The sequence below is a fragment of the Chelonia mydas genome, chromosome 7 (assembly GCF_015237465.2).
Source record: "Chelonia mydas isolate rCheMyd1 chromosome 7, rCheMyd1.pri.v2, whole genome shotgun sequence".
NCBI lineage: Eukaryota > Metazoa > Chordata > Testudines > Cheloniidae > Chelonia > Chelonia mydas.
The window spans coordinates 91,917,892-91,936,546 of record NC_057853.1 but is presented as its reverse complement, the minus strand read 5'-3'; the positions used below and the strand labels follow the sequence as shown (position 1 = coordinate 91,936,546).

Below are 18,655 nucleotides of genomic sequence, written 5' to 3'. Positions count from 1 at the left end.
AGGCAAACAATAAAACTTTTCATGAATGAACATTACATTTAGTAACACAGTTAAACCTGACTGATCTTACATCTGCATATCTGAAAAATGAAGTGAAAAACTTCAGAACATGTCTGTAGTACATTTTGACTTGTTACTGGCACATTGCAATTAAAAAGGAGAGTTTCTTAATAGTGCCCCATTACAGTATTTCTAGTTCTCCTCCCTTGTATTAATATGAATAAATTATTTTCCATCATAAGACCTGGGCCTATTCCCATTTCAGTCATGGGGGGAAGTGGGTTGCCAGTGATTTCAGGCCTTTGTGTTTCTACACCCTGCACTCATTTGTAGATATGATGACCCATGATTTTCATGAGTATGCACTTTAACCTCTCTTCTAGCTCATTAAAGAGAATGCTAAATATAGCTAAAACTAACACTGACCTTTGTGGCACCCCTCTAGACACCTAGCCCTAACTTGCATTACCATTTTTCATTACACTTGGTGTACAGTTAATTATCAAAGTGGCAGTGCTCATATCAGGGACCCAGTCATGACACTATTAATATAAATGCCAAAACTTCCTTTGACTTCAATGGCAGGAGAAGCAGGCCCCAAACAAACCAGAAATCCATCTACATGTACTTAAAATGAGATGAGATACAATTGTCACAGCTCAGAAGTACATAGAATAGCCCAACCGGGTCAGACCAATGATCCATCTAGCCCGGTTTCCTGTCTTTTGACAGTGGCTGGTGCCAGATGCTTCAGAGGGAAAGAACAGTACAAGGCAATTTATCAAGTCTCAGCCCCAGCTTCTGGTAGCTGGAGGTTTAGGGACATCTGGAGTATGGGGTTGGTTGCATCCCTGACCATCTTGGCTAATAGCCATTTGATGGACCTATTCTTATCTAATTGGTTTTTGAACCTAGTCACACTTTTCTCCTTCACAACATCTGCTGGCAACAAGTTCCACAGGTTGACTGAGCGTTGTGTGATGAAACACTTCCTTATGTAACTTCCTACTTACTAATTTCATTGAGTGAATCCTGGTTCTTGTGTTATGTGAAAGTGTAAATAACACTCCCATATTCACTTTCTCAACACCATTCATGATTTTATAGACCTCTATCATAGCCCCCCTTAGACGTTACTATTCTAACCTCAGTAGTCCCACTAATCTCTCCTCATATGGAAGCTGTTCCATACCCCTAATCATTTTTGTTGCCCTTCTCTGTACCTTTTCCACTTTATATTTATATTTATCATTTTTAAATGGGGCCACCAGAACAGCATGTACTATTCAAGGTGTGGGTGTACCATATATTTAAATAATGGCATAATGATATTTTCTCTCTTATTATCTATCCTTTTCCCAATGGTTCCGAACATTCTGTTCCCTTATTTGACTGCTGCTGCACATTGAGCAGATGTTTTCAGAGAACTATCTATGGTGATTCCAAGATCTCTTTCCTAAGTGGTAACAGCTAATTTAGACCCCGTCGTTTTGGATGTATAGTTGGGATTATGTATTCCAATGTGCATTATTTTGCAATGACTAACACTGAATTTCATCTGCCATTTGATTGCCCAGTCACCCAGTTTTGTGAGATATCTTTGTAACTTCACAGTCTGCTTTAGATTGAACTAACTTGAGTAATTTTGCATCATCTGCAAACTTTGCCACCTTACTGTTACCCCTTTTTCCAGATCATTTATGACTACATTGAAGAGCACAGGTTCCAGTATAGATCATTGGGGGACCTTGCTATTTACCTCTCTTCACTGTGAAAACTGAGCATTTATTCCTACCCTTTGTTTCCTATCTTTTAACCAGTTACTGATCCATGAGAAGACTTTCCCTCCTATCCCATGACTCCTTACTTTGCTTACAAGCCTTTGGTAAGGGACCTTGTTAAAAGCTTTCTGAAAGTCCAAGTACACTATATCCACTGGATCACCCATCCCACCTTGTGTTTGCTTACTCAGCTGCAAAACACATTTACTGTCACCTTATAGGAAAGTATTTTACTTTAACTCCTATCTGTATCTCAGATTCATAACTGCAGTGACTAATATACTAATTTTGTAGCCATAACGCACTGTACCGTATACTAAAACAAAAATTTTATGAGAATGTCACCTCGTTCCAAACAGGGCTGAGTTCACTATCAATTTTCTTTGTTTTCTTTTTTTCATCTGCAAATAAAAATAAAATGTGATTGTTTGCTTCTATTAAAGGCTTAGAATATTAAGTCAAATAATAATAGAATCTTTCCATTTTCTTTCATAAAAGATTTTTTTAAAGCTTAATGTGATCAAACTATTTTGGCCCATCCAGGATCTGTAGTTTTTGTTGCTGAAAATTCCTTTGGACAGATTTTAGTTGGTTTACTTGCACAGTAATTTGTTTGCATTTATTTAGTTTACACATAACAAATGTTTCATGCTGACTGGACCAACTTCTTTCCCCTAAAAACCTTTATGTGTCTTAGTCCTTTTTCTTCTGATGTGAGTTTAGTGTTGATGAAAGGGGCCAGACTAACAGCCTTGGACAGTGGCCCCAGTGTGACTGATCTTGTTCATAAGAACATATCTCTCATTTTGTTTAATCCCTTGTTTGTGTTCTTGGATTCTTGTTGTTAATATTTTATAAGCTTCCTCTAAAATGGCAGCAATTTAAACAAAAAAAGTCTAGGCAGAGGAATGTAGAGTTAAAATTTTAAAACTTCTCTGCTTCATATGCACAGATATTGATACTAATGAGAATTACACATGCGTATAAGGGGAAATTCACGCCTTTGAGTAAATAGGCTCTGTGCAGAGGTTTCTAGGGGGATTAGTTGGATAGAATTCTCACCTCCAACTTGCAATGCTGCAATGCGTCAATGCACTGACTGCCATTTCAGAATATAAATTGCAATAGCTGCATCCCCTAAGTGGAGGCTCCCAGGCACTGGCTCTACTTCAATGTAAACCAGTCTGTGTCCCCTGGGGTAAGCCATGGTGCACAACCAGGGTAGATTATGTCTGACCTGGCCATTCTACTCAAGCTCCTCCCCTTCAGAGGCACAATGGGGACTAAGTGGTGCGGAGGCTCTTACAAAACCCTTCAGACCTGTGTGAATTTCACCCATAGAAAGGAGAACAGAATCCAAGAGGATTCCCCCATTATAACAAATCTACATCAGCTAACATTTTGATCCTAGGTGTCTTGACTTTTTCTTTATATATAGAAAATAAAATAAAATAAAATAAAAATATGTATGGAGGAAGGAAAACATTGTCTCTTGCTTGACACTTGGCAGCATAAAATACAGTATACTCACTGAACACATACAAATTTATAAGGGGAAGTGTGTGCCACACAGGAATAACTAATATATTAGCCGTACTCATTATCAAGGCCATTCTAAGTGAACTAATCTTTGAGTTATTGAATACAGAGATATCACTAGAAAGATTGACATTTACAGACTTTTTACTTGCTCTCTTTCTTACCTTCACTCCTTTAGTGAAGCAATATTACAAGCTCACATTGTCATTTGCAAGTTTCAACTACACATTGTCAGTAAAACTTTGAGAAGGTCAGTGAGGCAATATTAAGTCAGTTTCCACATTACTCAGGTGGTGGGATTGGATGGCTCTTTCTATTGGATGAAAGTGGAAGGCACTGAAAAATTAGCCCATACTATACATTGCAAGGAAGTGACACACACTTCTGTAACAGGAATTGGCCACAAATTATGCAGGATACTGACTCACATCATACCACAGAGGAAAAGCATTTTTAATCTATCGTGCTGTAAACTCACATCTTGCGGAACAAAGAACTAATTTTCATAATATCAACCTGAGTTCCACGCATAGTTAGAGCTAGTCAAAAAAGAAAACCAAAGACACATATTCTGAAATTAATCAAGATGTTTTGTTTTGACATTTCTGAAATTAAATATTTTGATTTTTTAATTTAAAATGACTTTTTAGAATTTCCTTAATTTTAAATATTAAAATATTTCATTCAATATTAAACCGTTTTTTTCAATTCTCTAAAAATTTTGAAATATTTGTTTCATTTTGACCCAAAACAAATTTCATTTTTTTAATTTCATTTTATTTTATTTTTTGATTTTTCAGAAAGGCCAGCAAACTGAAAAATCAATTATTCCCACAGCTATATTCACAATCCTATGTACTGAGGTCACCTAATCAATAATGCTGCACTGTTGAGCACGGCTACCTGAAAAATCTGGGGTTCAGAACAGATCTTGAGATTCCCAGTCTTTTGGTCAACAGAAGGTGGGATTGTCCTACTGGCAGTTCCATGTAATGGGGAAATTGTACCATAGAGACAGCCCTGATTGAACTGATGGATACAAGCACTACAATCCCCACTCAAGCCAGCTAACACCTCAGTCACAATCCTGTAGAGTAATGTGAGGGTCCGTGTAGTGTAAACACTGGCCAGGATCCCTCTTGACAAGGGGGAGAGCTCATTCTTGACTACCTAGTACTAATTACTAAAAAATAATAGTAAAATAAAAATAAGGTTCATGATTTCATTTATACTATACATACTATAGTGTATGCTGAGAAAAAAAATGTTATAGTCATATATTTGAAAGTAATGAGAAGGATTTTGGGTTAAATTAGCAGGATTTTGTTAAAAAAACATACACAAGTTGAGTCAGTCCATACGTGGAGTTAACACATTTGAGGTTGATTTTTAGTGTTTATTCCCTTAATTTTATGTTGCCTCTTCATATTTGTCTATTTTACCATTCTTTTAATGCCACTTATTTTACTTTATGTTTTTGTACCTGCAGCATAAAACTTTCCCCTTCCCATTTAAGATACTATACTATAGCAACATTTCTTGGCCAAGAGGATTCCCTTTGGGGCCCTTCAGCATCACCCATTCTTCAGCAAATGGGGTCGCTTTGATATCAGGTACTCCCCCACTGGCTGTGAACCCAGCCATGAAAAGCAAGACTCAAAATCATATCATCTGATGAGAATCAAATCTGGGTAAATTGCACAGTAGGGCAGTGGGCCATCTATTGTTTTTCTTTTGGCCTCACCTTGAGGTAAGGAATATAGGATATTTTTTATATTACTTTCTTTGTTAACAAAGCACACTTAACTTACAGAGACCAGAAATAAAGGCAGGTTATATCTCCCCTGCTTTATCTTTGTCATTTTAAGTTTACAAATAGATTTATTGTACTACTGTGACGCTGGCAGGCCAGATGGCAGCTTTTGCCAAGACTGCAGGCATTAGCTAAGAACTGACAAACTCATAGCTAGAGACCAGACCAGTTCATGTATGTGTTAATGTTGCTCAAAATAGATATTAGTTTCATAAAAATGTATTTAGTGTTTAGACTCGATAGAATGTCTGCAAGTTGCTGCATGCATTAATCTTATTTGTAATCTTATTAATCTTATTTGTAATGTCTGAATTCCATGCTATAAGGAAATATGTAAGTTTTGCTTTATAACTTAGAAAATGTTTGCTCTGAACTTGTGAACTCAGATGGGGAGAAAGTTTCCCCCCCTATCTGTCCAGAAGAACTAACAAAATCAGATGGGCCATCAAGGAACATTGCAATACAAAGGATTGGTGAATGGCTGTATCACACCTTGGAAATGCTACATGTAAGGAAGCTTGTCCGATGGACTTGAAGGCTGAAGAAGGAAATAAAATAAAGACATGGGAAAATTTTCCATCGCTTCACTGTTTGAACTCTCAAAGGGTCAGAGATCCCAAACCGAAGCCAGAGATCACCAGGGGTTACCACTGGTGCTGTCCTGAAAGACAATTTGAATTAACAGATCCCTACAACTCTGTCACTCTTAGGATTTAGATTGCCACTCATTTGTGTATATGTTTAGTTATTAGACTTTTAAGTTAGTTTATTACAGAATTGGCTACAGGCATTGTGTTTGGTGTGTGATCTAAGATACAAATGGATCTGGGGTAAGTGACTAGTCTCTTGGGACTGGAAGCAACCTGAATATTTCATTATTTTTGGTGTAAGTGATTATTTATCACTAAGTCCAGCTCACCTGGGTGGCAAGATAGACTGGAGAGTTTAGAGGGACTGTGTATGTCTCCATGGTGAGACTGTTATAGTGGTCCAGGAGTTCACATTTGTTACTGGCTTGATGAAATCTAATTATAGAACAAGCCACCAGTTTGGGGTATCTGCCCTGTTTTTGACAGTCTGCTCTGAGGTAGGCACTCACGGTCGTGATTCACTCCAGATAGTGTGACAATTGCTGTAGTCTTGGCAGGATTCTCATGCCACTGGTCAGTTGGGTTAATAGATCATAACCCCAATCATGTTAAAAGTTTACATTTGATATCAAGTTTTTAAGTATTAAAGAGTAGTCACAATGAGGGAATTGCAGTCATATGAGGGTCTTGACACAAAGAACCTTGAAAAATTATGTAAGAATAGGGGATTATCCCATAAAAAGCCTCTGATCAGAAACTGAGAGCTTTGCTCATAGACTTTGAGCAGGGAGCAGGGTCTGAGCACCCCACTGCCCCAGATGCCATAGAAACCGCTGCAGCAAAACTGGTTCGAGAACAATGGTTGTGGACAGTAACTGATGAGATAAAAGCTGCCATCTGTGATAAAAAAACCTTCCACAGTTTTGGAGGCAGCAGAAATTGCAGATAAATATATTGAGTCAAGGGATTGTGCGGGGCACAAACCACAGTGGAAGGGAAATGCTCCTTTTTCCCAGGTTAAGAGAGAGGAAGGGGTCTAGGAATAAACCTAACCCCAACTTTGTTAAAAAATGTCAAAGGAGCCCAGATTTTAAAACCTCTTACCCTAAGAGAAAGCAGGTAGTCTGCCATCACTGTGGGACTCCTGGCCATATAAAACCAAATTGCCTCAAACTTAAGGTCACCCCACAATCTGCACCCAGAACCGCCACAGTGAGTGCCAGTGCTACAACCATGATCCCAGAGGAAACAGTATAGAAGCAGATGGCTTCATAAAGTATAGTAGGACTGAGTCTTGGTAAGGTAGGAAAGAATGTATTAAAACTGCTAGAGTGAATGGCATTGAATGTACAGGCTGAAGGGACATGGCATCCCAGGTCACTTTGATTAAGGAAAGCTTGGTAAGGGAAGAAGACAGACTTCCTGGCAAACGTCTAAATATTTCAGTTTTGGCTCAATTTTCTGTGATTGTGCCCCTGACTAAAGTCCACCTTACATGGGAGGATTTTAAGGGTGAAATTTCATAGAATCATAGAACTGCAAGGGACCTTGAGAGGTCATCTAATCCAGTCCCCTGCATTGAAGGCAGGATTAAGTATTATCTAGACCATACCTGACAGGTGTTTGTCCAACCTGCTCTTAAAAATCCCCAATGATGGAGATTCCACAACCTCCCCAGGCAATTTATTCCCGTGCTTAACCACTCTGACAGTTAGGAAGTTTTTCCTAACGTCCAATCTAAACCGCCCTTGCTGCAATTTAAGCCCATTGACTTTTGTCCTATCCTCAGAGGTTAAGAAGAACAATTTTTCTCCCTCCTCCTTGTAACAACCTTGTATGTCCTTGAAAACTGTTACCATGTCCCCTCTCAGTCTTCTCTTCTCCAGACTAAACAAACCCAGTTTTTTCAGTCTTCCCTCATAGGTCATGTTTTCTAGACCTTTAATCATTTTTGTTGCTCTTCTCTGGACTTTCTCCAATTTGTCCACATCTTTCCTGAAATGTGGCACCCAGAACTGGACACTATACTCCAGTTGAGGCCTAATCAGCACAGAGTAGAGCAGAAGAATGACTTCTCGTGTCTTGCTTACAATACTCCTGCTAATACATCCCAGAATGATGTTTGCTTTTTTTGCAACAGCCTTACACTGTTGACTCATATTTAGCTTGTGATTCATTATGATCCTTAGATCCCTTTCCACAGTACTCCTTCCTAGGCAGTCATTTCTCATTTTGTACGTGTGCAACTGATTGTTCCTTCCTAAGTGGAGTACTTTGCATTTGTCCTTATTGAATTTCATCCTATTTACTTCAGATCATTTCTCCAGTTTGTCCAGATCATTTTGAATTGTAATCCTATCCTCCAAAGCACTTGCAACCCCTCCCAGCTTGGCATCATCTGCAAACTTTATAAGTTCTTGTTTCCCTCTATCATTTTAGCCACATCTAAGCAGGTTCATGTTATAACATGCAGCCAGAGAGAGTATGGCCCTGACTCACCTGCTATCTGTAGACAACAGGCAAAGTTGTGGGGGTGGGGAGGAATGCCCTCAGTCCTTTGTCTATTGAGTAGTAGCTTCTGAGAAGGAATCTGAGGATTCTTCTGCTGTGCTGGAGTCTGCTCTAAACTTAGGTGAGACTCAGAAGGAGTTTGTGAAAGCTTAACAAGATGACCCTTATCTGGACAAGGAGAGGGGTTGCAGCTCAGAATATAATACCCCAGCTGGGAAAGGAAATGGTAGATTTTTTGTATAAGCAGACTTGTTATATAGGGAGGTTTCCATAGGGAAAAAGTGTTGTCCTGGTGAGGTTTGCAAGCAGGTAGTTGCGTCTGAGAAATACAGAGAGAATTGCTCCAATTAGCTTATGATTGTCCATTCATAGGACATTTAGGAGCGGAGAGAACCTGTGACAGGCTTAAATGGAATTTCTACTGGTCTCACATGTTTGAAACAGTAAAGATGCAAGGGACTGCATGGTCACCTGTGCTGATGAGCTCTCCTGGCCAAACAAGAAATGAGATTCAAATGAGATTCAAAAGTTCCCAGGGCTTTTCCTGTACACCTGGCCAGTGCATCCGAGTTCAGAGTGCTGTCCAGAGCGGTCACAATGGTACACTGTGGGATAGCTCCCAGAGGCCAATACCTTCAAATTGCATCCAAACTAACCCTAATTCGAAACAGTGATGTCGATTTCAGCGCTAATCCCCTCGTTGGGGAGGAGTACAGAATTCGGTTTTAAGAGCCCTTCATGTCGAAAAAATGGCTTCGTTGTGTGGACGGGTGCAGGGTTAATTCGGATTTAATGCTGCTAAACCCGACATAAACTCGTAGTGTAGACCAGGCCTAAGAGACTGAAGGAACCCTGCAAAGCATCATGGCAACTTTTGGCCATTATTAAAGAGGTGTTTGCCAGACTGTCTGTGGATATTGTGGGGCCCCCTCACTGAACCTTCCAGGAATGGAAAGAGATATATACTTGTGGTGCATTCTGCCACCATGTACCTTGAAGCCACAACACTATCTAATGTCAAAGCTCAGACTGTAGCTACAGCTTTATTCACCATTTTTAGCAGACTAGATTTTCCCAGAGAAATCTTGACAGACTGTGGGGCAAACTTGATGTCTTTAGTTTTAAAAAGTTATATAGAGTTATAATGTGGAGTGAGGCATCTAACAACTGCCCTCTACCATCCAGAAACTAATGGTTTCTAAGATATAATGGGACTTTGAAAGCTATGCTGAAAACGTATGTCACCAGGTGTGAGGATGACTGGGCCATGTTGCTTCCTTATCTGTTATATGTGTACAGATGTTTCCCCTAAGAATCTACTGCCTTTGCCCCCTTTGATCTCCTGCGTGGGAGGCAAGTTGAGGGGAGGCAGATTTGAGGTTCTTGGGAGGGCAGTACTGAGGGGACAGGAAAGCCTGTAGGGGAGTATGTCACTCATTTTAAGAATTTACAGGCTATGATTAAATTAATGCAGCAGAACCTTGGTAGAAGTCAGGAATCGCAAAAGCTTGGTATAACAGGAATACTGAAAAAAGATCATTTGATATTGGTTATTTAGTATTAATGCTAATTTCAGTGAGGACAAACAAAATGTAGGATTGTTGGGAAGGACCTTATAAGGTGATAGAAAGAGTGAATGAGGTCACTTATGATGTAAGGAAACACTATGGCAGGGGAGCTGTGCAAACTGATGAAAAGCTTACCATGAAAGGGAGATGGCAGTGAATATGATTTGTTGTGTTGATGAAGGAATATTTAATACTCCTTTGGTTGATTTGGTCAGGAAGAGCAAGGACGAAACTCCCCTGAAAAGCATTGAGTTCAGGGAGGGTTTGGATCTAACCCAAAAGCAGGCAAGCCTGGCCCTTTTGATGCACCTCAAACAGGTATTTTCCAACTGGTCAGGTTTAATTGACAGGATTATACATTTCATTGAACTAGCAGGGCCCTGCCCTGCTCCTAACAAGGCATATTGTGCTAAAGGGGAAATGCAGAAACAGATCCAGGAAGAGGTAGATAGCATACTGGAGATAGGAGTAATTACTAAAGTCCCTGGGTATCTCCCATTGTGACAGTACCTAAAAAGGATAAAGCCATGAGGTTTTGTGTGGACTTTAGGAAGCTAAACACTATCACCTTACCTGACCCATACCCCACACACCAAATAGAGGACCTACTGGCTGTGTTGGGGAGTGCAAAATTCATAAGCATGACTCATGAGTACTAGCAAATCCCCTTAGATGCTCGTGCTCAAGAAAAATAAGCTTTTATAGTGGAATATGGGTTATATGAGTTTAAGGGTATGCCTTCTGGATTAATCAGTGCAGTAGCTACTTTCAGGGGCTATTCAGTGAGGTGCTGCAGGGGTTACAACCATTTGCCAAGCCCTATATAGATGACTTGGCTATTTTCAGTAGTTTCTGGCAAGACACTTGAATCATAGAATATCAGGGTTGGAAGGGACCTCAGGAGGTCATCTAGTCCAACCCCCTGCTCAAAGCAGGACCAAACCCCAATTTTTGCCCCAGATCCCTAAATTGAACTCACAACCCCAGGTTTAGCAGGCCAGTGCTCAAACCACTGAGCTATCCCTCCCCCTTCACAAGGGAACTGTGTTGCAAAGGCTTAAAGAAACCAACCTCACTGTCAAGGTCTCCCAGTGCAAAATGGGGACTGCAGAGGTATCCTACCTAGGACACAGGGTGGGCAGTGGTTTTGTTTGCTGTGATCCTTTAAAAGTAGGAAGCGATTAGGAACTTGCCTGCCCCACGAATCCAGAAGCAGGTCTAATCCTTTATTGGTCTGGCCAGCTATTACCAGAGATTTGTAACAAGGTTTAGTGGCATTGTGGCCCCCCCATAACAGACCTTACAAAAAAGGGGAAACAAGACTGGATGGTATGGACAGAGGCTTGTGAAAAAGGCTTTCAGGACATAAAAGAGGCTTTTTCCAAAGAGCCTGTTTTGGCCAGTGCTGATTTCAGCAAATCATTTATACCATGCACTGATGCTTCTAACATCAGATTAGGTGCAGTCCTAATGCAGAAAGGGGTGGGGGAGAGACAAATAACATCCCATTGCCTTCTTGAGTAAAAAAAACTAATCATACTGAACAGAACTATGCTGTCATTGAGCAGGAATGCTATGCCATCGTTTGGGCTGTAAACCTTGTTTGTGTAATAAAAAAAAAGTCAGGTTTTGACAGATCACACCGCTTTGATGTGGTTGCACTGAGCTAAGGAAACCACTTCTACTTTGTTGGAGTCTAGCCATACCGGAATTTGATATGGACATAATGTGTTCCAAGGGAAAGCAAAATGTAGTGGCTGATGCCTTATCAAGAATGGGGTTATTCTGATGCATATTTAGGAGCGTCAGTGACATCCTTTCCTACACCTGTTTTGCACTCGGGGTGTGATGCTGGCAGGTCAGTTGCCAGCTTGTGCCAAGGCTTCATGCACTAGCTAAGAACTGATAAACTCATAGCTGGAGACCGGACCAGTTCACATATGTGTTAATGTTGCTCAAAATAGGTATTATAAGAATGTATTTAGTGTTTAGACATGAATGCTACTATTGTACCTTGGAAACACTATGTACAAGGGAGCTTGTCCTATGGACTTGGAGACTGAATGAAAGAAAGAAAACAAAGACACAGGAAAATTGTCTCTCTCTTTTCTATCTAAACTCTCACAGGGCCAGAGAAACCAGACTGAAGCCAGAGATCCCACAGGGGTAACTCCTTGGTCTGCCCTGAAAAAAAACTTTGAATTGACAGATCTGTCACTCTTAGGATTTAGATTGCAACTAATTGGTGTATATGTTTCCTTGTTTAACCTGTCAATAACTCTCTCATTTCGTTTTCCTAGTTAATAAACCTTTGTTAGTTTATTACGGGATTGGCTACAGGCATTGTCTTTGGTGTGAGATCTAATATACAAATGGATCTGGGGTAAGTGACTAGTCTCTTGGTACTGAAAGCAACCTGAATATTTTGTGATTTTTGGTGTAAGTGATCATTTATCACTAAGTCCAGCTTGCCTGGGCGGCAAGATAGACTGGAGAGTTTAAAGGGATTGTGGATGAGTTGGTGGTGAGACTGTTATAGTGATCCAGGAGTTCACATTTGTTACTGGCTTGATGAAATCTAATTATAGAACACACCATCAGTTTGGGGTTTCTGCGCTGTTTTTCACAGTCTGCCCTGAGGTAGGCACTCACGGTCGTGAGCCACTCCAAACAGTATGACAACTACTTCTGGCTATAATTTTCTCATACTCTGTACTGGAAATGGTAATTCATTTTTAGTGTGAACCTTTGTCAATGTTCTTGATAGGTGAGATGTGCATGTTAACCAGAAGAATTTCACTAACTAGATATGAATTTTGTTTAGGATAAGGTACTCCTTCCTTAAAAATTCTAACCATACTGCTATCAATCCACCCTCAGAAGTCAAATTGACTAACATTATTATAATTCATCATTGTTGACTTCAGTGGATAGCACAATAGCAGAAATAGGCATCATATAGTGTTAAAAAACCCTTATCATCTACCTTTTTAAAAATCATCTGACAGTGGTATCATTAGGGCTAATACGCCACACTTCCTTACTAAAATATACTTTAAAAACCATCATCCCCAACTTTAATACAATTACATGCTCAAAAACTTCATTAAGACAGAATTAAGGTTGCCCAGTGGTATCTTGTGTCCTTCCAGAATGTGGAGAGTGGCTAAACTTTAACCTCTGAAAACCAGTAAATATAACGTTGTGGAGTAATTAAATCGGAACAAAATCACTTTTATTCCCAGAGTATCTCCATGGAGATTTATACTGGCATAGCTAAAGTTTTATAATTAGACCACTATAATTCTGCAAATTGATTTTCCCATGTAGACAAGCCCTTAGACACAGAAGAGGAGAGTAAAAAAAAAAAGAGCATCAGCCCACTATTAGCCCAGTTGGCCCAACAAAACAGAAGTCATAGCTCCAAATAATTTTAAGTCAGAACTGAATGCTACGTGTTAAAAGGAAGTAGCAAGCCAATAAAATGTCATACTATTGATTATGCATATAAGCAAACATGTCACCTATTACATCTAAAGGAAGTTTCAGGGTTTTTTTCTAGTTTACTATCTCCCACATGTAAAAATGTTTTATTGCCTTAACTTTTAGTGTTTAGTGACATTTTGGCATGTTCTCACACTTCTTCCTTATCCATTTCAATAATGCTTTCACTTAATACAAAATTATGACAAGCTCAGAATTCTGCTATTACAGCCTCTAACTGTGTTTGCAGCATTAGTTTACATTTGGGTGTGTAGTTCTCTTTAAATGATGAGCTGTTCCTTATGTAAATAAAAAACAAAAGGTCAAGCTCACAGGGCTTAGAATAAAAGTTCTTGGGGGAAAAAAAAAGAAAAACTAGTGCAGATAAAGTCTATCACTGTAGGGTTTTGTGCATATCTTATGATAACATTTACTTAATATGGCGGTGTATGTTAATTATGCCAGCTATACATTACTATGTATATACTAATGAGCTTTATTCAAGGTGCAGATAAAATTGTATTTTTAATACCTGATACACACATCAGAAGCTAATGAAAATAAACTAAAGCTATGATCCTGCAAATGCTTATGAATGTGAGAAATTTTCACATGTGAATAGTCACAGAGAGTTTGCTTATCTGTAAAGATACTCATGTGTATAAATGTTTGCAGGACCAGGGTCTAAACTGATAAATCTTTCATAACTGGTGTGTCTAAGGGCCTAATCCAGGTACTGAGCACACACAACTCCCACTGAAGTTTTAACATATTCTAAACCATATACTGAAATCAATAGAAGTTACCTGTGCTTGATGCTTCTTAGGATCAGTCCATGAGTTTTAAATGACTAATTTAATTTAGAAAATATTGTTGATTGAATGTGAAATACCATAATGAGTCTATCATAAAATTACATTTTACAATACAATGTTGGCCTCAATCGTGTCAATAGGAGTACTCAGGTGCACAGAGTTAAGCATGGTTTCAGAGTAGCAGCCATGTTAGTCTGTATTCGCAAAAAGAAAAGGAGTACTTGTGGCACCTTAGAGACTAACAAATTTATTTGAGCATAAGCTTTCGTGAGCTACAGCTAGTGTGTATGGTAACACCCATTGTTTCATGTTCTCTGTGTATATCAAATCTCCCCACTGTATTTTCCACTGCATGCATCCGATGAAGTGAGCTGTAGCTCACGAAAGCTTATGCTCAAATAAATTTGTTAGTCTCTAAGGTGCCACAAGTCCTCCTTTTCTTTTTGCGGATACAGACTAACACGGATGTTACTCTGAAACTTGCATTGGTAATAGTGTGTGCTCAGGAAGGAGGAATAGACTTGATCATGAAAAGTAGCACCAAATCAGGGAAGCACAGAGACCAAAGGACACCAGAACCAATCAGCAAGGGGCAAAAAGGGGAGAAGGGACACAAAACTACTGAGAGATGAAAAATGGGGACTGAGGGAACAGAGACAATATAGGAAGAAGAAACAACTAAGGAGGAAAGCAAAGAGAGGAGAGAAAAAGGAATAAAAAGAGAAGAGGCAAAGCGAAAACAGTGAGAAAATCTACCTTGCTAGAACAGCGTTTGTGAGTTCCGCACAGAAAGACTTGATTCAGGTATTAGGAAGTAAAGAGTCTTTGGGGGAAAAGCTTAATCACTTTAACAAACCTGAAAATCTAAGACAAAGGGGGAAAGGGGAGGAAAGGGTGCACATCTTTTTGACAATAAAATGCTTCCAGATTGCAACAATTTTTTCAGATATTCTCAGCAGTTAGACCACCCTTCCCCATCACACTGTAGCCACCCTTCTGGGCTCACCCTGCTGAGATACCAAATCTCAGCAATTGTTTTTATCCGTTGAAAATTTTGTTTCCAGTTCAGCTTATATTCAAGCAATAATACTCTCAAGAGTAAATTTAACTGTTGGCCACAGTTGTTTGACGGATTGCCTGATACAAGATTGTCTCGGTCCTCCACCTTGAAGGTGACAACACTAAACTTGTAGCTAAACCCCTTTTGGTACTGGAGAAAGAAGAAGCCGTAGAAACTTTAATCAGTTACAAAACTTATATCAAAATGAAATTAACAGTCAATCTTACGTATAAATGTTAGTTAATAAGTGTTTTCTCTTTCTCCCTTAAGCAACAAGTAGGTAACTCTGAAAGTGGTATGATATGGAAAGTTAGGAGGTTTAATAATAATATTAAAAGAAATGCTAAAAAATACTTTAGTAAAATAATTACAATAAAAGGGAACTGCTGCAGAAGCAAAATTGGTAGTGAGCAGCAGCTGCTGTGCCAAATCAAAAAGAAACTAAAGATGCAAGATTTTTAGCATGAACATCACAGGTTAAGGTGCTGGATTGTAACTCAAAGTCGCACAATTTAGACTTTAATTAATACTACCACTAAAATAGATTTATAAGTAAAAAGCAGAGGACTAAACCCTTACAGGAGCTTGGAAACTGAGTCTTGGGAAAGCAGTCCCAAAGGCCAAGAAAAAGAAAATCACACCCACAAACATACTCCACCCATATCACGCCCTGTGCAGATAACTTCAGTCTTTCTGGTAAAAAGCGTCTTTGCTAACATTATGGTGAGATTCAATTTTGTGTAACTTCAGTATTTCATAATTTTAAAATATCAATATAGAACACTTTGTCCTCAAAGCTACAAAAAATATGCAAACAGAAATCTGATTGAGTACATCTGTTAGTTTTCCTTACCTTTAAAAATAACAGAAACAATAGGATCCGGTTTTCCAAATTTAGTTTTAGGGATATTGGTAGCAGATTCCACAATCACCCGAAGCATTGTTTCAAAACTTGTGTTAAACCACTGCCGTCAGAAAAGGAACTTAAGAAAGTCTGTGCTTCAGACGCCCTGTGTCCTCCTCCAGACTGCAAAGCTAGGAGGAGGCAGCAAGGAACAGTTTGCTTACACAGAAAAAGGGCTGATGGGTGGAACTATGACAGGCTAGTTACTAAAGGCTGTAGAAAAAAAACTACCTGTAAACTGACACCATAATTCCTGTGCAAAGCAAGCACCATCCTGTGAAGTCTGGTCATGTGAAAAATGTACAATGTAAACAGTATATAAAAAAAAGCCTGAGCATATGAACCTCATATAAGTGATTAGGGAAAGAGGAGTACATAGCTGGCAAAAAATTAAACACAACCCTAGTAGTCAGACACACCACAGCTCCCTCTTTTAACTATACTTCTGAATATACCATGTCACTGAACTTTATAATGGTCTACACTTTTCTCATCTTTGCTTTCAATGAATCATGTTTTAATATATTTTCCATGTTTCTTTCCTATTTTGTAAATCCACAAAATATCTACTCTTCAAAACAGTTTAAGTACTCCTCATTCTGTAGGGCTCAGGAACAACATTTTTAATAAACCTCTCCTATACTGTGTAGCTACTATACATTCTGCATTTAAGAATTGCACTGTTATATAAACACAAGCCCCTCTAGGAGCAATAATAAAAAAGAAATATGTAATAATATGGTGTCTGAAGAAAAATCTGAAAGTTTTTAACCCTAAAAGGAGAGAAGACCTTGTCTATTGCTCAGTGACCTATAAATGATTGCTCTTAACCAGAGAAAACTAGGGAGTGGAATCCACTGAAAGGAAACCAGGTGAATCAGAAGAACAAAGAATTGGCTATACCAGTTCAAACCATTAGTGTGTTTAGTCCTGATTCCTGTCTGATGTTTCAGAAGAAAACAAACCAAAGCAAAACCACACAATATATCTATTTGTACAATAAACATACATGGAGATAAATTTTATCCTGATCTCTGCAAATATCACATTATGCCCTGGAACCTCAGATCTTATTATTTTTAGCTTGTATTAACTGCAAATATTATTGATAGTCATTAAATTCTCCAAGCCATCATATTGTACTTGCTGACCTTTAGATGTACTTCATTCTGTATATTAAATATATGTTGCATGAAGTAGTATTTTATTTCATTTGGTCTACATGAACTGGCCATTCATCATGTTACCTCTTGTAATTGCAATATGGGACAGGCTAACAAGGAGAGTGGCTGTTCATTTCCTTAGTCTGTTGGCCCATTTGGTTACTATCTGGTGGAAGCTGAGAAAAATAATCAAGGGCATAGACAAATTTAATATTATCCATGTGGAAACATACTGATACAAATACAGATTTCTTACTGTAGCTGTCTGGAATGCAAGATCAAGGGGATTTAAGGTGGAGCATTCTAATCCAGAGTAGGCCAGTAGCAGAGCTCCAAGAACCAATGAAAGTGACCCTTTCTCCCAAAAGGTCTTAATTTACAGGATAAATAGAAAATCTCTGACAGGATGAAATACCTCTGCTTCAAAAAAAAAAGACTGAAGCTAAAACTTCCCATGACAAAATCATAGCACTAACTATAGCAACAATTTTTAAAAGCATGCAGTAAGAGTGGCGTGTGTAGCATACCTAAGCACAAAAAATGTTACAGAAAACATGAGTTTTAAAATACCTGTAAGGGTCCAAGTTTCCTAGAAAAGTAATTAAACTCTGAGTTATACCTCACCACATTACACTTACACATTGCAGAATTTATATATCACAGGCCTGATTCAATTCCTACTGAAGTCAACGGAAGTTTGATTGGGCTCTCCCAAACCAGCCATATTTATGCATAACAGCACCAACTTTGGCTGCTGCCCAAACACTCTTATAAACCAAAATCTATTTAACTCCACAACAGAAATTCACTCCAGAGTAAAATTTAATTTGAAATGTCCGTGTACAAAGGAACATGTTTGTTTGCAATTTTTAAAACTAGTTTTAAGGGTTAGAAAGAGAAATCTCCAAAGCCAGACTCTAGACATTTAAGATGGCACTAAAAATCCTTTACATAAAATAGTATGTTGGATACCTAGTTTGTCACCCCATTTCTCCTATTTGTATTGTAATGTTGAAGGTGACTCGGAAATTTCTCCCCACAGCTTGGTGGTGTATAAACACAGGTGTCAGGCCCAGAGTAGGGGTGATCACTTTCCTATATCGCAGTTATTCATTTTTCAGCCTGACATAGTGCCCAGATGCCAAGGTGATAGGCAGTTGTTAAACCTCCAAGGAGCAAATATGATAATATAGGTTTTTTATTCACACGGGGCACCCTGGAGCTGCTAAAGGGAGATTCCCCAGCTCCGTTCCCCAGCCCCTTCCTCCCCTCTCTGCACTGCTCCCCTTTATTCCCCCATCGCTTCGTCCCATTCTTCCTTCCAGCCCTTCCGTGGCTGCTCCTGCCCCTCCCCAGTTCTCCTTCCGCCTCCTCTCCTCAGCCTCGCCCACCCTGCTGTTCCGCCTACCCCAAGCCCCCTCCCCTCAA

General features: G+C 39.1%; 1 protein-coding gene across 2 annotated transcripts in view; it reads right to left on the bottom strand.

Moving 5' to 3' along the window:
* The window catches only part of MYOF (myoferlin), a 115,349-nt gene extending 99,113 nt beyond the window's left edge, over nucleotides 1-16,236 (bottom strand). Inside the window, exons 1-2 of one of the 2 annotated variants that reach the window (XM_037904298.2) lie at nucleotides 16,014-16,236; nucleotides 2,127-2,182 (exon numbers count right to left, since the gene is read on the bottom strand). In XM_037904298.2, coding sequence (XP_037760226.1) covers nucleotides 2,127-2,182; nucleotides 16,014-16,101 — 144 coding nt within the window. In that variant the 5' untranslated portion in view covers nucleotides 16,102-16,236. The remainder of the gene's footprint in view (nucleotides 1-2,126; nucleotides 2,183-16,013) is intronic. The other variant, XM_027819380.3, reaches the window with a different exon arrangement.
* Nucleotides 16,237-18,655: the final 2,419 nt, after the last annotated feature.